Below are 24441 nucleotides of genomic sequence, written 5' to 3' on the forward strand. Positions count from 1 at the left end.
TTATGTTTTAAAATTGATATGTATCAAACTTTACTTTATATACACAAAGTTTTATATTAGGTAGCTTATATGTGTGGGTGCTTTTTATATTCGTAAGTCGTCTTATTATGATGTCATGTTCCTATAAATTATAAGAGTTGCTCACTTACCACAAAATATAAAAAGTGTAAAGAAATTATGGAAGTACGTTAAGGTTTCGTCACGCATTAATAAAAAATTTCAGCTTTCTCTTTTATCTTGTTTTGTAACGTAACATGATGATAGAAAACTTAATTTAAATGATGACAAAATCGTTTAATATATATAATTCTTATCACTTACAAGTTGCAGAAAACTAGCTACCAGATTTACAGTTTCAATCATGTTTTAGTTTTAATCTTATTTATGCATGAATTTTCAAAGAACTTAAAGTGTCTGGTTTTATATTACAATAATTATAAATTATTAATATCCATGCTACTACTTAAGAGGATCAAGAGCTTACACGAACTCTTCCACTTAAATTAAGTTAATTAACTCACCTTATGGCCGAATCAACTCGCTCATCGTACTCGCCCAACTCACCACCAACCCCTTCCGCCACCCGAATCCAAACCACAAGATCGTGGCGTTCGGTGCTATTCCTATCCGCAAATTTCACCGTTCTAATAGCTTTGCTTCTAGTCCAGCTCGATACCTTTGATGCGGCTCCTTATCCCATTGATGAGTTGGCTAAGAAACCCATACTCATGGCACCTAAGAACAACCCGCATGTGCTGCATGGGTCTGAAAAGATCAGGGAGGGCCGGTTGTTTGGACCCGAAGACATTGTGTTTGATGCAAAGTTAGGGGTTATTTACACGAGCTGTGGTGACGGGTGGATTAAACGAGTGAGGGTGAATGACTCGGTGGTGGAGGACTGGGTTAACACGGGCAGTCGGCCTCTTGGACTCGCTCTTGGTTATTACGGGGAAGTTTACGTCGCTGATGCATTTAAGGTTAGTTTGTAAAGTTAGTAAACTAGGAATATCAGTTGTTAATTAAATAACTTTTTTTATTTTTTATTTACCATGAAGAGAGTTTTTGAAATAACATATTTAGAAAGTAAATGCAAATGGCATACTGAAATTTGGAATGACAAATAGAATGGTATTAAACTAGCTAGTTTAAAACTATAAAGTCGAAAAGTATAACAAAAAACAAAGAATTATAGTAATTAATCTCACAAATCTTGCCAAAATTATTCAATATCTTTTGTATTTTTCAAGTTTGTTTTGTGACCTTTTTAGAAAGTTGAATAGATGTTACAAATATTTTGTAGCTAGTCTCACATAAAGATAAGATATAGATGAACGATCTCGTTGTCGGTTAAAAGATTGATAGATTAAACAAAGAACCGACCCACCCAAGGTGAGCTTCCCTTGGGTGGATGATTTACATCATGGAAAACACTCACAAACATAGAAATTTTGTCGAATCCATTAATACGTTGACACATGACACGATTTTAAAGATCTAAAATTCCGTCGGATGGTGCTGAAATTCTGTCAGATCAAAAGCAGTTTCCATAGGATCCGACGGAATTTTTAGGCTAGGTTGGGTTTTTGTTTGGTTTTGAACTATTTCTAGAAAACCATGGTTAACATAGGCTATTTTGAAAATTTTCCCTTTTTTTTATTCAGGTGGGTAACCAAATCGTTACATGTGATTACCGAAAAATCAAATTAATCCACTTAATTTAACCTTACCTAACGGCTGGAAGTGTCCTATAAACGAACCATTTGGTTTTTGTATGATTTGAAGTAAAACCAACTTATGCACATTGGACAATTGTTCAGTTATTAGTTTGGTCATTTGAAAAATATATAAGATTTATCTAAGTTGTCTCGAAGTATTGGAAACGATGGATTAAAGTTAAAATACTAACAAATAATAAATTAAGCTTGTGGTTTAATTCTTTTTATAGGGAATACTTAAAATAACCAAAGACGGTAAAATAGAAGCATTGACAGACGAGGCCGAGGGCGTAAAATTTAGAATAACAGATGCTGTGACGGTTGCAAAACATGGTGTATTGTACTTTACGGATGCTTCTTGGAAATACACTTTGTACGATTCTGAATTAGACTTTTTCGAAGGCCGGCCTTATGGCAGACTAATGAGCTATGATTTATCAACAAAGCAGACCAAAGTGATCGCTCGGGATCTCTACTATGCTAATGGTGTTGAAATGTCTCCAGAGCATGATTTTATTATTTTCTGTGAAACCCCAATGTAAGTTTGATAGCTAATTTATTTTAAGTTTTAACTACTCTAAAACCAAAATGGTCAACCTAAAAGGGATGAAAAAAGTTAAGTGTATGTTTATCAAATGTTTTAATCTTTTTAAATGATTTATCGAAATATATTAGATATATCATTTTGATAGCATACTATACTGTTTATAACATTAATTAGTACATTAAATCGTAAGAAAAATCTCAAAGTAAACCTTGACTTTTTGAATGCTCAAAACGGATATCTACTTTTACTTTTAGTTCGAAAATGTCAGCTACATGGAGACGGGAAACACACTAGAGACTCGATATGTGTACTCTTTGTGTGGTAATAAAAGTAACAATATGACATGTTGGTGATGGATATGCAGGATGAGATGTAGTAGATACTATATACAAGGGGAAAAAGGTCTGATAGATGTATTTATTGATAGATTGCCCGGTATGCCGGACAACATACATTATGATGGTGAGGGCTACTACTGGATTGCGATTATCACGGTATATAAGTCAAACTCTTATACAAATAGAAATAAGTTAAGTTATTCTAAATATCGCAAGCGCTTTTTTGTCATACGCTAAACGTTTAAATGTGAGTGGTTCATACGAGTTAAGTAAGAGATACTGAAGCCATTCGGTTTAGTAACGCCTTTTGTTCATTTTACCAATAGTTATTATGTTAATCATGATTTCAAAAGCTGCAACACATATCGTCAGTTTCATATGTATTGTATGTATGCATGAACAATAATGACGACTTCCATCACCTATAACGCTGTTGATCGTTGTAAGTTGTTTCAAGTTGTGGCATTCTGTCAAAACAATTTTACAATCCATTAAACATAACTATTGTCTTGTTTATTTGTTTTTTTGTAGGAGCATGTATACAAATGGATCTTGCACGCAAATATCCATATATCAGAAAGCTATTTGCGTTTTTGTACAAGTACTTGAAAACACCTTCGATAGCGAAAAACTCAGGGGCGGTTGTGGTGGATTTGGATGGGAATCTGATTGAAAGATACTACGACCCGGAATTAAAGTTTATTACTACAGGGACAAAGATCAAAGAACATTTATATCTTGGAAATTTGTTGGACTCCTTCATTGTTCGCCTCAACCTTACTCAATATCCTGCTACTGCCCGGTCTTCTACCAAATCATAATCACTTGTTTTTTCCTTGTGAAAGATAACAACGATAATTAATTATAAGAAGAAGAACTGATATATGTAACATATATGCATCTTGGGGTGTGCACAATACATAACCAATTTGTAGTATAGAAACACTAGAGTGACTACAAAGAACCTATGCGCATCAAATGTGGTGGGAAAGCAAAAGATGTCGTTAAATAATCGTCTTATGGATTACATTCTCTTAACGTGCGTGCGTATATTGGAATTTTTTGAGAACATGATCAAGTGTTGGGCACGTGATCATCAAGAGGTATCAGCATTTTTTGAAAAGCTAAAGTTATTACAAAATCATCATCCTTTCAAACACGTTTAAACAATTAATTAAGAAATTGGTTTATGGGCTATGGCCCTGTATCTCGCATTACACCTGTACGGCCTAGGATATCGGCATCAAATTTTGCAACTGGGTTTTCACAAAGGGCAGATCACTTGCAAGATCCAAGTTGTTAAAAAAAACCCAAGTGGTGAAAGAATAATCCAGGTGCTCATACCGTGATCACTTTGTAATTTGGATCCCTATACGGATTGGATGAAAATACGGAGTGACTCAAAATTTTCGAACGACTACAAGTAAATTTATGCTACGTATAAAATTTTCCTTCAAATCAACTAAAAATCGACAACAACATCAATAATCGGAATAGCGAATGCGTAGATTTTGACAAATTAAAATGTCCATATTTCCAATGTTTGCACACTCGTCCTAGCCATCACACCTATTAGTCAATCACTTGGTATACGAGTGGGCATCTATAGGGGTCATATAGATGAGCTAACAGCCTAACACTAGTATATCATGAACTTCTCTAATTAGATAGTTCGCGTCCTCAGCCTCTACACATCGGAGTAGTGGTCCGAGGAAGGAATGTCGGTATAAAACACCATCGTGTAATTGATAGTTCAAGGCTTTGTGTTTTATCTTTCGGGCCTCTGCTTTTCCTTCTGGGAGGGCTCCGGATGACAAGTATGCTATGATGGGTGTCATCCAGGATTCCACTCCCGTTTGGATTACTAACACTTGGTGTTGCGGAACAGACGGGCAATCCAATATTTCGATGCGGATGTCTTTGGCAAACTGTTCGAAGTTCGTTGAAGCCAATTTACTAAGAGAATCTGCTGACTTGTTCTCGCTTCTCTTTATGTGAATGACCTTGCACGAGGAGAACTGAAGCATCAAACCTTTCGCCTGTGATACATATGAAGCCGTGATGTCATTCTTTGCTTCATATGTGCCGTTAATCTGCCCCGCAATTAACATGGAATCCACACGAGCTTCCAAATGTTTAACCCCAAGCTTTTTGGCAATCCGTAAGCCTGCCAAAAAAGCTTCGTATTGTGCCTTGTTGTTAGTACTCTTGAAGTCTAACTTTATGGCATATGTGAACTCATGGCCTTCGGGATTGACTAGCCTGAGGCCTGCGCCACATCCCTCACTGCTTGAAGCTCCATCCGTGAACAAAGACCAAATCTGTCCTTGTTCCGGAGGTGCTTGAGGTTGTTGCTCGATCCAACATTCTTTCTCCTTGTGTTGCAGGACTTCAGTGACGAAGTCCGCCTACACCTGCCCTTTAATTGTTGGTCTAGGTTTATACTCTATCGCGTGTTCACCTAGTTCGATGGCCCATTTGGCCAATCGTCCAGACAATTCCGGTTTACTGAGGACGTTCTTGAGCTTGTACCCAGTTAAAACGTTGATAGGATGCCCTTAAAAGTACATGCGAAGGCGTCGTGTTGCATAGACCAATGCTAGGACAAGTTTTTCCAACATGGAATATCTTGTCTCCGGGTCTGACAGTGTTCTGCTGACGTAATAGATCGGTGTTTGAACGTTTTTTCTATCAGTCAGAAGGACAGCCCCGATAGCAATGTCTGATGCTGACAAGTACATCGTTAGAGGTTCTCCCGCATAAGGTTCTGTCAACGTAGGCAGTTCCATCAAACATTTTTTGACCTCCAAGAAAACTTGTTCCGCCTCCGCGGTCCATCTGAATTGTGCTTTCTTGAGGCAGTTTCTCAGTGTTGTTACAAAAGGATAAGACTTGGCTGCATGATTCGCCAAGAAACGATTCAGAGCAACCAATCGACCATTGAGTGTCTGAACTTCCTTGAGGGAGGAAGGAGAAGGCATGCGGGCTACAGCTTGGACTTTATCCGGATTAGCTTTGAAGCCCGCACCCGTGACAATTACTCCGAGGAATTTTCCTTCCTCCATTCCGAACGAACATTTAGCTGGATTCAGCTTCATGTTGATGCTTCTCAAGGTTTCGAATGTCTCTTCGATATCTCTCAACATCTGGTCTTCCTCGACACTTTTGATCACAATATCGTCCATATACACTTCCAGATTTCGACCAATTTGCCCTTTAAACGCTATATCCATCAACCGTTGGTATGTGGCACCCGCATTCTTCAATCCGAATGGCATCATTTTGTAGCAAAAAGTGCCTTGATCGGTGCGAAATGTTGTTTTGTCTTCATCGCCCGCAGCCATGCGGATCTGATGATAGCCTTTGTAAGCATCCAGGAAACATTTGAACTTGAATGGTGCCACAACATCAACTTTGAGATCTATTTCGGGCAAAGGATAGCAATCCTTGGGACACGCCTTGTTAAGATCCTTGAAATTTATGCACATCCGCCACGTCCCATTGCTTTTGGGAACTATGACCGGATTGGCAACCCAGGTTTGATACTGAATTGGTTGGATGATTCCAGCCTGTAAGAGGTCCTAAACTTGATCATTCATTGCTTTTGTTTGTTCCGGACCCATCTTACTTTGTTTTGGAACGATCGGTGTAAACGTAGGGTTTACCCTAAGTTTGTGTTCCGCAATGCTCCGCGGGACACCAGACGTGTCCGCGGACTGCCATGCGAAGACATCAATATTTTTTGACAACAACTGCTTCTGAAAAGTCCTTACTATCTCGGAGATAGCAGGTCCGATTGTAACAGTCTGGTCAGGGAACTTATTCAAAACCCACTTTTCAGGCTCAGTTCGTCGAGTCTGTTTTGGAATTTTGTTGGGCTTTGAACTCTCAGTTGCAAAGCAATGTCGATTGACATGAATTATTGCCACGTCGGATGGTGTTGGAACTCCTACCGCGCCGTGAGCAGTTGACGGATGAGCATTGAAGTCCCCAATGACTTCTCGTCCGAGGATGATGTCATGTTTCGATGTTGCTGGTGGGACTAGGAATTCGACCTCCTCAGTCCTTGAATGAGTTCCATCGCTTAGGGTGACTGGGAAAGAAATCACCTCTCGCGGATGCATTATTTCCCCTCCAAACCCCGAAACTGGAGCATGGATGGGTTTCAATATTTCTTTGTCCTCATCATCAAGTTGTTCAAAGCACTGTTCGTACATGATATCCGATGTACTCCCAGTGTCAAAGAACACATATTGAGAACGATAATGACCGAAGAGGGCGGTAATGATCAAGGGGTTCTTGTTATTGGGTCCGCCCTTTACTCGTGAAAAAATTACTAGTTCATTTTTCCATTCCTCTTCGTCATATTCTCTTCTCTTTCCTCCCGTCTTTCGTCCGCCTTGGATCATATGGACGTTCAAGTCCTTGACTTGCTTTTTGGATGGGCCCTGGTTGTCCCGCATGGGGGCTTTACCAGTCCCCGACTTTCCGCCTTTCACCAGGTGTCCTAGCTTACCGGACTTCACAGCCGCTTCGATTTCGCTTCTTAAAGCACTGCACTCGTTCGTATTATGGCCAATGTCATTATGGAACGAACAATGCTTTTTATTGTCAAGGAACGATCTCCTTGTGAGCGGTTGTGGCTTTCAAAAATTTACATTCTCAGTGGTGAGAATCTCGGTGGGAGTTTTTGAAAGAGAAGTCCATTTGTTAGGACCTCAACTTGCTGGTCCTGCCTTATTCTTGTTGCTGATGAGAGATCTTGCATCAAATGGCTTTGACGCCTCTATATTTGGCTGAAGTCTTAACCAAATTGGCCCCTTTGCCTGTTTATTGGGTCATGAAGTTTGAAACTCAACTTTGAATTTTTGTTTTGAACTTTTGTTCCTCAATGTTTTTTCAGTATTGGCAAATAACTTTGTTGCGGTCATAAAATCATCCCACTCCTTTGGCATTCCATCACGGCCAGTGAGTGTGCTGATCAATTCGTCACACTTGACATTCTTGAGGAAGGCACCGCGAAGCATGTCCTTGCTTATCCCACCAATGTTCAGACTTTCGTCATTAAACCTAGTAATAAAATCTTCAATGGATTCATTATCCCGGCGGACAACATTCAGAATTTCTGATTAGTCACGCGTGTGCTTCTTCTGTTGGCTGAACTGTTGTGAGAATTTCTTCACCAGATCATCCCAACTAGAAATTTGACCATCAGGGAGTTTTTCGAACCATTATCTCGCTGCCCCTGTTAGTGTCAACGCGAACATATGACACCAATAGGGGAGCGTCCATCCGCTCACACCGCCTACCGCCACGAAGTTTTGAAGATGATCGCTAGGATCAGTCATGCCATTTTATCTACCCACCGTTGTAGGTATCTTAGAATTGACAGGAAAGGGTGTTGTCGCAATGCTAGCTATAAATTTCGACTTTTCGGCAAAGGCTGCCGGACGGTATGGCTTGGTGAAATCTTCCTCGGCATCGCTATGATATTCGGTATGGTGGACGACATCACGCAGACGACTGCTTCTTGCTCTTGAACTCATCCTGCTATTACCCGTATAGAAGCTGTCTTCCGGGCGATAGGTTGAGTCATAACTATCATATTCGTTCAAATAGGAAGGCATCCGCATGTCTATACGAGGACGAGGGCGTAACCTTCGTGGCCCAATGAATTCTTGATCAGTTTGTTGGCTATAACGAATTTGACTTCCTCTCACCATTGGAGGAGGATAAAGAGATCTCTGAGGAGACTCTTCGTAAGTCAAAGCACGGGCATGATAACATTCATTACGTACCCTGCGTTCGTATTCAGCCGCCAAACTTTGTTGTTGCTCGCGGAACCATTCATCCGGAGACAACATTCCTCTAGATCTGGATTCATGACGATGAGATCTCGCTAATTCAGAGTCTCCGGAATCACCTTCCAAATCCATAATTGATCTAGTACGGTGAGTCTCTCTCGTAATTCGTCCTTGACCTGCCAAATTGGAACCCTCCGGAGCTGTGACACGTCCCAAATCGGTGGGAGTAGGTCCGGCTGGTGCAACAACATGCTCAAGGGTACGACCTTCCGGCGTTACACCGGCGGCACGTGAACCCGAAGCCAAGCCACGTGCAAAAATACTGGAATCAAAACCTTCGGGTGCTTCATTATTATCGACACGTGGTGTTTGTACAAGAGTTCCCGTCGGCCATTCAGGAAGTTTACTCATACTTTAAACGAACCGAAAAACCAACGAAGAAAAAATTGTGCAGTTCTAACACCAAAACGGATGGCGCCAATGAAGAAACACGGATCCGATCCCCTGTTATGGGTCCTGGATCCAATGAGTCCACAGGGTAAAATACGATAATTACTAACACGGTACGAGCACAACTTCCTCAAAGTCCAATGACCGGAACCTGCAAAACAGACACCGTGAGTCTCGTTACAAGAAGGACAAGGTGGGGGATCTTCCTGTAACCACCATCCGGCGTGAGAATCAGTAACGTTCGTAGTGAAAAGAGTACTGAAGTAAAGTAGACTAAGTGTAGTCAGAATGCAAGTGAGTGAGTGTGGATGAATACCTCATGCAGGTTGACAAGGTATTTATAGCCGAAGGAGGTCGGAAGATGATTGGGCCAGCTGTCCTCTTCTAGAAGATCTTAATAACTGTCTGGACGTGTGTCCTCTTATGATAGGTTGAGCTATACGTCCCATATGCATGGGTATAACAACCTGGACACGCGTCACCTAATGATAGGACGAATTGCACTCTGGCCATGTGCACGGTTATAACAAACTGGCCAGGTGTCCTTCTTTCATTGGTGGGCCAGTCACATATTTCTTAAGTAACAATCGTGGACGTTCTTCTAGAGTGTAGTTAGTTATTGGCAGCTGTCTAATTGGCATTGCCCTCCGGTCATATTGGCGGACCAATGTCTTGTCCTGCGGATGACTCCTGAGGGTTCTAGGATGTTTCTGCGCATGGTATGAGGACGTTCTTCCTCTTCCGTGATATGCGGGTGATCCATATGTCCCGCGGGTGATATGTGAGAGGCTCCTTTATAACCCGCGGGTGGTACTTAAGGGTATTTGGGTCTTTTTGATACCCTACCTCTATAATCATTTATTTTAATTGATAAGACTCTCATGAAAAGGTGTATACATAGTTGCTATATGCCTATTGTGTGCTAAAGGCGTATATGAATTTGTAGTGTATTAAATAGCTACATGCCTATTGTGTGTTAAATAGTTGAATGCATGTATGCCTATCATCATTATTAAACATTTATTTAGAACAATTAGAAAACAAATATTGATTGTGACGGGACTCTAATGTTCATTGAACAATATATTTTTTGAAAAATTAACCAATACATAAATTATACCTTTCTTCAAAACAATTTAAAATCGGCAGCAACATCAATAAACCGAGTAGCAAATGCACAGATTTTGACAAATCTTTGAATCCCTTTTTTTCATAATGGAAGATCCAAAGTGACTTGAAAACAAGGATGTGTGAGTTTGAGGCTTTGAAATTGAAAACCCTTAACAAATTGGGAAATCGAACAAATCAAACGTCTACATGAAGAAAAAAATCGATGTTTTGTATCAATTTGATTGCGTATGCCATATGGAGGTTTTAGGGAACGAAAATGATACGGTACCAGAAAGTTGATGTTTTGTATCGATTTGATTATATAATGCCGTATATATGAATGAGAAGGGCCGGGGCACTTGTGTGAGTTGCTTTATGGGTTCTTTATCACATGGCAAACCCAACCCTACCTATATGGGTAGATTGCCAATAACAATTTGTGGCAAATGTTTACCGTGAATATACTACTCTTGAGACCTTTGAAGAATTAAAAACACTAATTAATAATCAATTTATTACACATAAACTTTTAATGTACTTGTGGGTATGTTTTGCCACTAATTTTATGGTCTGTAGGTACTTGAGGATAGATATGAAATGATGATGTATGATTGACCGATGAATGGGTAGTACTTAGGGGTGTGCAAATTAACCGTCATAACCATTAACCGAACCATAACCGACATAACCGAACCGATTTTAACCGACATAACCAGCGGGTCGGTTTAATGAATTTTTATAAACCTCCAAATACGGGTCTGTTATGGTTAAAGATAATTTCAAACCCGCCAAAACCGAACCGCCCCCTTACAAGATTCTCAACTTTATAGAGTATGATTAAACACATTGTTGATAATTTGTTGAAAATTAAAGAAGATAATAACTAATAACGCTCTCATTTTTAAACTATATGATTTAATTTTACTAAAGAGTTAAACCATTAATTGTTTGTTTGAATATATATTATTAATATTAGGAATTATATAACTTGTTGAACTATGTCATGTCATTTTTATTTTTTTAGTACCAAAGTTTTAGGCTCAATTATACATTGGTTTGGTCACGGTTAACTGATCCATAACCGACTCGTTATAACCTTCAAAACCGATTAATCGAAACCGCAATAACGGATCGGTTATAGTTATGATTATATATTAACCAACATATTGGTTAGAGTTATGGGTTTGGTCTAAAACCATCCCAAACTAAACCATGCACACCCCTAATAGTACTCATGACTTGACTACCCCCTGCCCCTAGGAAATCAATTTAATTTTGATGTGGTGGGGAAATGATAATAATAATGGCAATAAAGAGATGAAACCCAATGTCTATGACGAAAAGGGATGGGTTGGAACGACTCTTAACTAATTTCAAACAAAAATTTAAACGCCAAAAAAAAAATTAATTTTTTTTATGTTATTATTTATTTTGTTTACGTTTTAAGTCTTTTATTATATGTTTTTTTACGTTTTGTCAATAGTGACGAACAAGTTAATTGAATTTTAGTTTCAATCCCTTAAGTTTTAAGTTCACTAGGAAAAATAATACATGGAAAATGATGTATTGTGTACATACATCATACATGGTTGATTTGTAAAATAGTAATATAATTTCGTATTTATTTAAAATCACTCAATATTTCTGTCTCTAAAATTTTTTTTTTATAAAAATGAGTTGATTGAGATAACCTAAAAATTGTGTAACACGACCACACAAGAAAGTTAAGGGAGGAAAAGTCTAATGTTCATTAAATAGTAAGATATGACATTTAATTGAATATTGTACAACTAATACTTGACTTGATAATGAATACTAAATAGAAATATAATCACGCCATAGACAACATGAGAACGAATACTATAATCAAAACTACGTATTATTAATGTTTTTTATATGGTTCAGTTCCGTAACTTTTGACGTTTATTTTTAGAATTACATAACTTTTTGTGATTTAAAAATACATTGTCGTCACATTTATCTATGTTTTGAAGTCCAATACCGCTCCATCACAACATGTGGTAACTCTCACTAGCTCTATTACTATAATAAATTTCATAAAGTACTAGATTTGTAGCGTTAATTTGCTAAATTTAAACCGTATTGTGATGAACTTACTTATGAAAGTTTGTTTTTATAATTCAATTAAAGCTCCTAACAAAATATAAAGCACAACTGATTTTAACAAAATGAAAATATATTAGTTTGTGCATTAATCAAAATTTATACATTTTGATGAACATAATATATCGTATCATTATATTTTTATGCCCAACGCATCTATCGCTGAAATCCTTTATTTATACAAAAAAGTACATATAATTTATCATTTTATTTTCAACTTATAATATGTAAAAACAATTAATTACATTTCTAATGACATCAAATATTTAAAAAATAAAAATAACAATAAGACGTTTGTGGTGTGAAAATTGTGATAGCGTCTTGTATATTTTTTCTTTTTCGTACTTATAGATGTAACCTTGTATGTCTTAAGATGTATAAAAAAATTAAAAAGAAAAAAAGAATGTTCCCTCTTATAATTAGCTAATTTGAAACAAAAATTATATAAAACATATGCATTCGTTGTCACATGTTTTGTTTAGTTTTTTTCTCTTGATTTGCTTGATTGTCTCATATTGACTCTTTATAAACAAAAATTATATAAAACATACGCATTGATTGTCACATGACTTTTAATTTTTTTGTTTGAATGGCTTGTCACATGTTAACTCTTTGTATAAATCTGTGTCCTACACAAGTGGTCGATCAAGAGCTTAAACCACACAAATTGCAATTCCACATAACTCAGCCTATGGCCGAGTCAACTCGCTCAACACCACCAACTTCGTCTACCACCGCAATCCAAACTACCCGATCTTACCGTTCGTGGCTGTTCCTCTCGGCCGTGGTAACCATACTAATAGCTTTACTTTCGGTCCAACTCAATACCTTTGATGCGGCTTCTTATCCCTCTAATGAGTTGGCTAAGAAACCCGTGTTCCTAGCACCTCGGGTCAACCCACGTGTGCTGCATGGGTCTGAAAACATCGGGGAGGGTAAGTTGTTGGGACCTGAGGACATCGTGTTTGACCCGAAGTTAGGGGTTATCTACACGAGTTGTGTTGATGGGTGGATTAAACGAGTGAGTTTGAATGACTCGGTGGTGGAAGACTGGGTTAACACGGGTGGTCGGCCTCTTGGACTCGCTCTTGGTTACTCTGGTGAAGTTTACGTGGCTGATGCATTTAAGGTTAGTGTCTATTAGTAGTTACTAGTTACTACTCTCCAACGTAAACAAGGATTAATTAAAGTATGTTTTATTATTTTTGAAATTAATCAACATATATAGTAAAAAGGGGGTCACTTTCTTTTTTCTAATCAACAAATTGTTTTTAAAGTATTATAGTAATGGCAAGTTGTCAACTTTGTATAGTTATACATATCTTTCAAATTTGTTTATATATTGTGTTTTTTTATTAATATTTAAAAAAAACTTGTAAATATTTATATATATTTTATATTTATAATGATAATAATATGTTCAGTGTATCGTACTATAGTTAAATGCTAGTTGTGATCGGATTGTCAGGATTGTAGTCGGGATCATATCATACATATTGGAGTGCCACAACGTGTGGCTTTATTTAATGCTATTGGGCTCCGTCTAAACCGGCAATCTTGACTTGGGAGTTGGTGTCATTATACGTGGAAGATATATCCAATGGCTCGATGGGAAAATAGAACATAATTTTATTAATATATATATATATATATATATATATATATATATATATATATTTTTTTTTGAGAACCTTGATGATTTTATAAGTCTTAAGAATTTTAAGAACTTAATATGAACCACATTTAATTAAATGAGTATGAAATATGTAGCTGAAAATAAATCTGATTAAATAACAAATTAGGAGAGAGAATAAAGATTTTTGATGATTACACAAGTTTAAATGTTAGTTATACATGTGTAATAAGTCGATTGGGTGTGTAAAAAAATACTGTAATTTTTTCTACGTTACTTACACTTACGTATTACATACGTGTAAAAAAAATTAAAAAAAAATGTTACGTTGAGTTCTTTCGAGCTCTTATAACTCAAAGTGGTTCTTCAAAAGAAATCAATTATATATATATATACATATATATATATATATATATTGGCAATATCTACATTTAAAAATAAACTGTCAGAGAAACATTTTTCGGTTCGGTGCCAAAGATGGTTTGATATAAATATGAAGGTTTGTGGTTCGATCCCCATTGGAGAAAGGGTATATAAAATTTGATTGTAAAAAAAACAACTGTAGGTCGAAAACTTTATTTAATAGGGGATGTGTATTTTTTGAGTGTCTAATTGTTTTTAACAATTTTTATGATGACTAAACGGGTCTTGAAAAGTAATGTATAATATATAATTTAGATAAATACTGCCCCATACATAGTTATAATAAAAGTTAAAATAATTATATTTTTATAAAAAATACTAGATTCATCTTATAACCAAATAATGCACGAACTCTAACATCAGTCAAGCGTCAAACTTTATAAATAAGCCAGACTTGAGCTAGAGCTTAGTCGGACTTCTACATGTTCCCTTATTGTTCAGATTTACATTAGAACGAAATGTACATTTATGATGCCACCAATTTATTATATTGAATTTTAGAACGAATAAATAAAGCAGAAATTTTCAAATTAAAATATTTACTTGTAAAAATGTACATGTTTCATTTTTTTTGTTTTAACCTTATACATGCATGTTAGAGTTGGTTCCCCAATACTAATGGCCAATACATGTTAGAGTTGGCGTTTTATAACTACAAAAAATACACTTTATATGAAGTACAAACTGAAAAGGATGATTAAATTTATTTATTAAACTAAATAAATTAAAATTTGTGGTCCAATAATTTTTGTTTTTTTTTCCTATTTTAGGGACTACTCAAAATAACCAAAGATGGTGAAATAGAAGCATTGGCGGACGAGGCCGAGGGTGTAAAACTTGGAACGACAGATGCCGTGACAGTGGCAAAAAATGGTATATTATACTTCACTGATGCGTCTTGGAAATATGACTTGCACAATTATGCATTTGACTTCCTTGAAGGCCGACCTTATGGTAGACTCATAAGCTATGATCCATCCACAAGACGAACCAAAGTGATTGCTCGTGATCTCTACTATGCTAATGGTGTTGAAATGTCCCCTAAGCAAGATTTTGTTGTTTTCTGCGAAACACCGATGTAAGTTTGGTAACTTATTTTTCTTGAATATGACAAACTGGACCCGTTATATACAAATATATGAGGTTGATCTGTGTGAGATTTTAATCTTAAAATGCGAAATGGTCCTCAAAATTTAACTTGTCTCCTTCACTAACTTATTATTATGTTTGGGCTCGAAAACCTTGTGACGTCAATTTGGTGATAAATTGCAGGATGAGATGTAGTAGATATTACATACAAGGTGAAAAAGAGGGTTCAATAGATGTATTTATTGATAGACTGCCAGGTATGCCTGATAACATCCGTTTTGATGGCAACGACCACTTTTGGATTGGGATTGTCGCGGTAAGTCAAATTTTGTACAAATAAAATACGTTAATTTGTCTCGTATTAGAATCATACATTTACTAATGTTAAAGATGTCCATATGGATGGGTCATACGAGTTGGGTAACAGGTTGACACGGATACTACTGAGACCCTCCAAAATTCATATAGTTCGTGGTTGTGTTGAACTACAAACGCTTTTTACCCATCTTTGTAAATACTTAATATGTTAATTACGAGTTCAAATACCATATCGCATTCTATAGTAATCCATATATCTGAATATAAGATACATTTGACCCGTCTACTCGTTAGCTACATTTTTCATTTGACACACGACAATACTTCGCTTAACCCAGAGTCATTTTATTTGTTTCTGGTAGGAGCATACACGCGAATGGGACCTTGCACGCAAATATCCATATATTCGGAAGCTTTTAGCATTTTTGGAAAAGTACAAGAAAAGACGTTCGGTAGAGAAAAACTCAGGGGCGGTTGTCGTGGATTTGAATGGAAATCCGATCGCCCGATACTACGACCCTGAATTGAAACTTGTTACAACAGTGACAAAGATCAGTGAACATTTATACCTTGGAAATTTGATCAACTCTTTCATTATCCGGCTTAACATTACCCAATATCCTGCCACCAAACCATCATCCGGAAAATGATAAAATGCTGGTTCTAAGCGGTTGACAGTATAACCATCAATACCAATTACCAAAACGGTGACGTTACAGTCAAGGGTCGGTTAACATATAGTTTGACAGTTAACTATACAGTTGAGAGTATTCTACTTCTGTTTGTATATGTAAACTCTATGAATACTTGATTACGTATTTGACGAAATAATAACAAGAAATATATAACATTTTCGGTTAAAACGTTGTATAGAAGTTTTCATGGTATCAAAGCATAGATCAGTAGGTTTCTACTGAATCGCAATCATCACATATGTAACAAAAACCTAGTTAAATGTTCGCCAAAAGATCTGTTATTGCAACAAATGTTACGATATCAGATTATGATCCAAGTCATGTAAGTGCGGATATGACTGCATCAGTAACCTCTTGTGTCGTACTGCTTCCACCAAGATCTTTTGTTCTGTATTTGCCCTCATAGATAACACGTTTCACTGCAGTTTCTAACCGATCTGCATAATCAAGAAGCTGAAGGTGCTTCATTATTATCGACACGTGGTGTTTGTACAAGAGTTCCCGTCGGCCATTCAGGAAGTTTACTCATACTTTAAACGAACCGAAAAACCAACGAAGAAAAAATTGTGCAGTTCTAACACCAAAACGGATGGCGCCAATGAAGAAACACGGATCCGATCCCCTGTTATGGGTCCTGGATCCAATGAGTCCACAGGGTAAAATACGATAATTACTAACACGGTACGAGCACAACTTCCTCAAAGTCCAATGACCGGAACCTGCAAAACAGACACCGTGAGTCTCGTTACAAGAAGGACAAGGTGGGGGATCTTCCTGTAACCACCATCCGGCGTGAGAATCAGTAACGTTCGTAGTGAAAAGAGTACTGAAGTAAAGTAGACTAAGTGTAGTCAGAATGCAAGTGAGTGAGTGTGGATGAATACCTCATGCAGGTTGACAAGGTATTTATAGCCGAAGGAGGTCGGAAGATGATTGGGCCAGCTGTCCTCTTCTAGAAGATCTTAATAACTGTCTGGACGTGTGTCCTCTTATGATAGGTTGAGCTATACGTCCCATATGCATGGGTATAACAACCTGGACACGCGTCACCTAATGATAGGACGAATTGCACTCTGGCCATGTGCACGGTTATAACAAACTGGCCAGGTGTCCTTCTTTCATTGGTGGGCCAGTCACATATTTCTTAAGTAACAATCGTGGACGTTCTTCTAGAGTGTAGTTAGTTATTGGCAGCTGTCTAATTGGCATTGCCCTCCGGTCATATTGGCGGACCAATGTCTTGTCCTGCGGATGACTCCTGAGGGTTCTAGGATGTTTCTGCGCATGGTATGAGGACGTTCTTCCTCTTCCGTGATATGCGGGTGATCCATATGTCCCGCGGGTGATATGTGAGAGGCTCCTTTATAACCCGCGGGTGGTACTTAAGGGTATTTGGGTCTTTTTGATACCCTACCTCTATAATCATTTATTTTAATTGATAAGACTCTCATGAAAAGGTGTATACATAGTTGCTATATGCCTATTGTGTGCTAAAGGCGTATATGAATTTGTAGTGTATTAAATAGCTACATGCCTATTGTGTGTTAAATAGTTGAATGCATGTATGCCTATCATCATTATTAAACATTTATTTAGAACAATTAGAAAACAAATATTGATTGTGACGGGACTCTAATGTTCATTGAACAATATATTTTTTGAAAAATTAACCAATACATAAATTATACCTTTCTTCAAAACAATTTAAAATCGGCAGCAACATCAATAAACCGAGTAGCAAATGCACAGATTTTGACAAATCTTTGAATCCCTTTTTTTCATAATGGAAGATCCAAAGTGACTTGAAAACAAGGATGTGTGAGTTTGAGGCTTTGAAATTGAAAACCCTTAACAAATTGGGAAATCGAACAAATCAAACGTCTACATGAAGAAAAAAATCGATGTTTTGTATCAATTTGATTGCGTATGCCATATGGAGGTTTTAGGGAACGAAAATGATACGGTACCAGAAAGTTGATGTTTTGTATCGATTTGATTATATAATGCCGTATATATGAATGAGAAGGGCCGGGGCACTTGTGTGAGTTGCTTTATGGGTTCTTTATCACATGGCAAACCCAACCCTACCTATATGGGTAGATTGCCAATAACAATTTGTGGCAAATGTTTACCGTGAATATACTACTCTTGAGACCTTTGAAGAATTAAAAACACTAATTAATAATCAATTTATTACACATAAACTTTTAATGTACTTGTGGGTATGTTTTGCCACTAATTTTATGGTCTGTAGGTACTTGAGGATAGATATGAAATGATGATGTATGATTGACCGATGAATGGGTAGTACTTAGGGGTGTGCAAATTAACCGTCATAACCATTAACCGAACCATAACCGACATAACCGAACCGATTTTAACCGACATAACCAGCGGGTCGGTTTAATGAATTTTTATAAACCTCCAAATACGGGTCTGTTATGGTTAAAGATAATTTCAAACCCGCCAAAACCGAACCGCCCCCTTACAAGATTCTCAACTTTATAGAGTATGATTAAACACATTGTTGATAATTTGTTGAAAATTAAAGAAGATAATAACTAATAACGCTCTCATTTTTAAACTATATGATTTAATTTTACTAAAGAGTTAAACCATTAATTGTTTGTTTGAATATATATTATTAATATTAGGAATTATATAACTTGTTGAACTATGTCATGTCATTTTTATTTTTTTAGTACCAAAGTTTTAGGCTCAATTATACATTGGTTTGGTCACGGTTAACTGATCCATAACCGACTCGTTATAACCTTCAAAACCGATTAATCGAAACCGCAATAACGGATCGGTTATAGTTATGATTATATATTAACCAACATATTGGTTAGAGTTATGGGTTTGGTCTAAAACCATCCCAAACTAAACCATGCACACCCCTAATAGTACTCATGACTTGACTACCCCCTGCCCCTAGGAAATCAATTTAATTTTGATGTGGTGGGGAAATGATAATAACAATGGCAATAAAGAGATGAAACCCAATGTCTATGACGAAAAGGGATGGGTTGGAACGACTCTTAACTAATTTCAAACAAAAATTTAAACGCCAAAAAAAAAATTAATTTTTTTTATGTTATTATTTATTTTGTTTACGTTTTAAGTCTTTTATTATATGTTTTTTTACGTTTTGTCAATAGTGACGAACAAGTTAATTGAATTTTAGTTTCAATCCCTTAAGTTTTAAGTTCACTAGGAAAAATAATACATGGAAAATGATGTATTGTGTACATACATCATACATGGTTGATTTGTAAAATAGTAATATAATTTCGTATTTATTTAAAATCACTCAATATTTCTGTCTCTAAAATTTTTTTTTTATAAAAATGAGTTGATTGAGATAACCTAAAAATTGTGTAACACGACCACACAAGAAAGTTAAGGGAGGAAAAGTCTAATGTTCATTAAATAGTAAGATATGACATTTAATTGAATATTGTACAACTAATACTTGACTTGATAATGAATACTAAATAGAAATATAATCACGCCATAGACAACATGAGAACGAATACTATAATCAAAACTACGTATTATTAATGTTTTTTATATGGTTCAGTTCCGTAACTTTTGACGTTTATTTTTAGAATTACATAACTTTTTGTGATTTAAAAATACATTGTCGTCACATTTATCTATGTTTTGAAGTCCAATACCGCTCCATCACAACATGTGGTAACTCTCACTAGCTCTATTACTATAATAAATTTCATAAAGTACTAGATTTGTAGCGTTAATTTGCTAAATTTAAACCGTATTGTGATGAACTTACTTATGAAAGTTTGTTTTTATAATTCAATTAAAGCTCCTAACAAAATATAAAGCACAACTGATTTTAACAAAATGAAAATATATTAGTTTGTGCATTAATCAAAATTTATACATTTTGATGAACATAATATATCGTATCATTATATTTTTATGCCCAACGCATCTATCGCTGAAATCCTTTATTTATACAAAAAAGTACATATAATTTATCATTTTATTTTCAACTTATAATATGTAAAAACAATTAATTACATTTCTAATGACATCAAATATTTAAAAAATAAAAATAACAATAAGACGTTTGTGGTGTGAAAATTGTGATAGCGTCTTGTATATTTTTTCTTTTTCGTACTTATAGATGTAACCTTGTATGTCTTAAGATGTATAAAAAAATTAAAAAGAAAAAAAGAATGTTCCCTCTTATAATTAGCTAATTTGAAACAAAAATTATATAAAACATATGCATTCGTTGTCACATGTTTTGTTTAGTTTTTTTCTCTTGATTTGCTTGATTGTCTCATATTGACTCTTTATAAACAAAAATTATATAAAACATACGCATTGATTGTCACATGACTTTTAATTTTTTTGTTTGAATGGCTTGTCACATGTTAACTCTTTGTATAAATCTGTGTCCTACACAAGTGGTCGATCAAGAGCTTAAACCACACAAATTGCAATTCCACATAACTCAGCCTATGGCCGAGTCAACTCGCTCAACACCACCAACTTCGTCTACCACCGCAATCCAAACTACCCGATCTTACCGTTCGTGGCTGTTCCTCTCGGCCGTGGTAACCATACTAATAGCTTTACTTTCGGTCCAACTCAATACCTTTGATGCGGCTTCTTATCCCTCTAATGAGTTGGCTAAGAAACCCGTGTTCCTAGCACCTCGGGTCAACCCACGTGTGCTGCATGGGTCTGAAAACATCGGGGAGGGTAAGTTGTTGGGACCTGAGGACATCGTGTTTGACCCGAAGTTAGGGGTTATCTACACGAGTTGTGTTGATGGGTGGATTAAACGAGTGAGTTTGAATGACTCGGTGGTGGAAGACTGGGTTAACACGGGTGGTCGGCCTCTTGGACTCGCTCTTGGTTACTCTGGTGAAGTTTACGTGGCTGATGCATTTAAGGTTAGTGTCTATTAGTAGTTACTAGTTACTACTCTCCAACGTAAACAAGGATTAATTAAAGTATGTTTTATTATTTTCGAAATTAATCAACATATATAGTAAAAAGGGGGTCACTTTCTTTTTTCTAATCAACAAATTGTTTTTAAAGTATTATAGTAATGGCAAGTTGTCAACTTTGTATAGTTATACATATCTTTCAAATTTGTTTATATATTGTGTTTTTTTATTAATATTTAAAAAAAACTTGTAAATATTTATATATATTTTATATTTATAATGATAATAATATGTTCAGTGTATCGTACTATAGTTAAATGCTAGTTGTGATCGGATTGTCAGGATTGTAGTCGGGATCATATCATACATATTGGAGTGCCACAACGTGTGGCTTTATTTAATGCTATTGGGCTCCGTCTAAACCGGCAATCTTGACTTGGGAGTTGGTGTCATTATACGTGGAACTGTGGAAGATATATCCAATGGCTCGATGGGAAAATAGAACATAATTTTATTAATATATATATATATATATATATATATATATATATGTCATTATACGTGGAAGATATATCCAATGGCTCGATGGGAAAATAGAACATAATTTTATTAATATATATATATATATATATATATATATATTTTTTTTGAGAACCTTGATGATTTTATAAGTCTTAAGAATTTTAAGAACTTAATATGAACCACATTTAATTAAATGAGTATGAAATATGTAGCTGAAAATAAATCTGATTAAATAACAAATTAGGAGAGAGAATAAAGATTTTTGATGATTACACAAGTTTAAATGTTAGTTATACATGTGTAATAAGTCGATTGGGTGTGTAAAAAAATACTGTAATTTTTTCTACGTTACTTACACTTACGTATTACATACGTGTAAAAAAAATTAAAAAAAAATGTTACGTTGAGTTCTTTCGAGCTCTTATAACTCAAAGTGGTTCTTCAAAAGAAATCAATTATATATATATATACATATATATATATATATATATTGGCAATATCTACATTTAAAAATAAACTGTCAGAGAAACATTTTTCGGTTCGGTGCCAAAGATGGTTTGATATAAATATGAAGGTTTGTGGTTCGATCCCCATTGGAGAAAGGGTATATAAAATTTGATTGTAAAAAAAACAACTGTAGGTCGAAAACTTTATTTAATAGGGGATGTGTATTTTTTGAGTGTCTAATTGTTTTTAACAATTTTTATGATGACTAAACGGGTCTTGAAAAGTAATGTATAATATATAATTTAGATAAATACTGCCCCATACATAGTTATAATAAAAGTTAAAATAATTATATTTTTATAAAAAATACTAGATTCATCTTATAACCAAATAATGCACGAACTCTAACATCAGTCAAGCGTCAAACTTTATAAATAAGCCAGACTTGAGCTAGAGCTTAGTCGGACTTCTACATGTTCCCTTATTGTTCAGATTTACATTAGAACGAAATGTACATTTATGATGCCACCAATTTATTATATTGAATTTTAGAACGAATAAATAAAGCAGAAATTTTCAAATTAAAATATTTACTTGTAAAAATGTACATGTTTCATTTTTTTTGTTTTAACCTTATACATGCATGTTAGAGTTGGTTCCCCAATACTAATGGCCAATACATGTTAGAGTTGGCGTTTTATAACTACAAAAAATACACTTTATATGAAGTACAAACTGAAAAGGATGATTAAATTTATTTATTAAACTAAATAAATTAAAATTTGTGGTCCAATAATTTTTGTTTTTTTTTCCTATTTTAGGGACTACTCAAAATAACCAAAGATGGTGAAATAGAAGCATTGGCGGACGAGGCCGAGGGTGTAAAACTTGGAACGACAGATGCCGTGACAGTGGCAAAAAATGGTATATTATACTTCACTGATGCGTCTTGGAAATATGACTTGCACAATTATGCATTTGACTTCCTTGAAGGCCGACCTTATGGTAGACTCATAAGCTATGATCCATCCACAAGACGAACCAAAGTGATTGCTCGTGATCTCTACTATGCTAATGGTGTTGAAATGTCCCCTAAGCAAGATTTTGTTGTTTTCTGCGAAACACCGATGTAAGTTTGGTAACTTATTTTTCTTGAATATGACAAACTGGACCCGTTATATACAAATATATGAGGTTGATCTGTGTGAGATTTTAATCTTAAAATGCGAAATGGTCCTCAAAATTTAACTTGTCTCCTTCACTAACTTATTATTATGTTTGGGCTCGAAAACCTTGTGACGTCAATTTGGTGATAAATTGCAGGATGAGATGTAGTAGATATTACATACAAGGTGAAAAAGAGGGTTCAATAGATGTATTTATTGATAGACTGCCAGGTATGCCTGATAACATCCGTTTTGATGGCAACGACCACTTTTGGATTGGGATTGTCGCGGTAAGTCAAATTTTGTACAAATAAAATACGTTAATTTGTCTCGTATTAGAATCATACATTTACTAATGTTAAAGATGTCCATATGGATGGGTCATACGAGTTGGGTAACAGGTTGACACGGATACTACTGAGACCCTCCAAAATTCATATAGTTCGTGGTTGTGTTGAACTACAAACGCTTTTTACCCATCTTTGTAAATACTTAATATGTTAATTACGAGTTCAAATACCATATCGCATTCTATAGTAATCCATATATCTGAATATAAGATACATTTGACCCGTCTACTCGTTAGCTACATTTTTCATTTGACACACGACAATACTTCGCTTAACCCAGAGTCATTTTATTTGTTTCTGGTAGGAGCATACACGCGAATGGGACCTTGCACGCAAATATCCATATATTCGGAAGCTTTTAGCATTTTTGGAAAAGTACAAGAAAAGACGTTCGGTAGAGAAAAACTCAGGGGCGGTTGTCGTGGATTTGAATGGAAATCCGATCGCCCGATACTACGACCCTGAATTGAAACTTGTTACAACAGTGACAAAGATCAGTGAACATTTATACCTTGGAAATTTGATCAACTCTTTCATTATCCGGCTTAACATTACCCAATATCCTGCCACCAAACCATCATCCGGAAAATGATAAAATGCTGGTTCTAAGCGGTTGACAGTATAACCATCAATACCAATTACCAAAACGGTGACGTTACAGTCAAGGGTCGGTTAACATATAGTTTGACAGTTAACTATACAGTTGAGAGTATTCTACTTCTGTTTGTATATGTAAACTCTATGAATACTTGATTACGTATTTGACGAAATAATAACAAGAA

General features: G+C 35.7%; 3 protein-coding genes and 1 pseudogene across 4 annotated transcripts; 3 read left to right on the plus strand and 1 right to left on the minus strand.

The window, feature by feature from the left end:
• The first annotated feature begins 453 nt into the window (after positions 1-453).
• LOC143557821 (protein STRICTOSIDINE SYNTHASE-LIKE 5-like) lies at positions 454-3426 on the plus strand (annotated as a pseudogene). The gene is made up of 4 exons (XR_013139637.1): positions 454-977; positions 1946-2253; positions 2627-2756; positions 3132-3426. The product of XR_013139637.1 is annotated as a protein STRICTOSIDINE SYNTHASE-LIKE 5-like (transcript).
• A 2755-nt stretch (positions 3427-6181) lies between these two features.
• Positions 6182-7063, minus strand: LOC143557817 (uncharacterized). Its single transcript, XM_077046799.1, has one exon. It carries the CDS (start codon positions 7061-7063, stop codon positions 6182-6184), a length of 882 nt encoding a protein of 293 aa, XP_076902914.1.
• A 5620-nt stretch (positions 7064-12683) lies between these two features.
• Positions 12684-16492, plus strand: LOC143557820 (protein STRICTOSIDINE SYNTHASE-LIKE 5-like). Its single transcript, XM_077046801.1, has 4 exons — positions 12684-13217; positions 14915-15222; positions 15417-15549; positions 15914-16492. The coding sequence occupies exons 1-4, from the start codon at positions 12690-12692 to the stop codon at positions 16199-16201; spliced, it is 1257 nt and encodes a 418-aa protein (XP_076902916.1). The 5' UTR covers positions 12684-12689; the 3' UTR covers positions 16202-16492.
• Positions 16493-20642: 4150 nt separating this feature from the next.
• On the plus strand, positions 20643-24430 carry LOC143557822 (protein STRICTOSIDINE SYNTHASE-LIKE 5-like). The gene is made up of 4 exons (XM_077046802.1): positions 20643-21177; positions 22965-23272; positions 23467-23599; positions 23964-24430. The coding sequence occupies exons 1-4, from the start codon at positions 20650-20652 to the stop codon at positions 24249-24251; spliced, it is 1257 nt and encodes a 418-aa protein (XP_076902917.1). The 5' UTR covers positions 20643-20649; the 3' UTR covers positions 24252-24430.
• Positions 24431-24441: the final 11 nt, after the last annotated feature.

The sequence above is a fragment of the Bidens hawaiensis genome, unplaced genomic scaffold (assembly GCF_021521415.1).
Source record: "Bidens hawaiensis isolate Kalapana, Puna unplaced genomic scaffold, B.hawaiensis_p1.1 tig00019199_1, whole genome shotgun sequence".
NCBI classification, from domain to species: Eukaryota; Viridiplantae; Streptophyta; class Magnoliopsida; order Asterales; family Asteraceae; genus Bidens; species Bidens hawaiensis.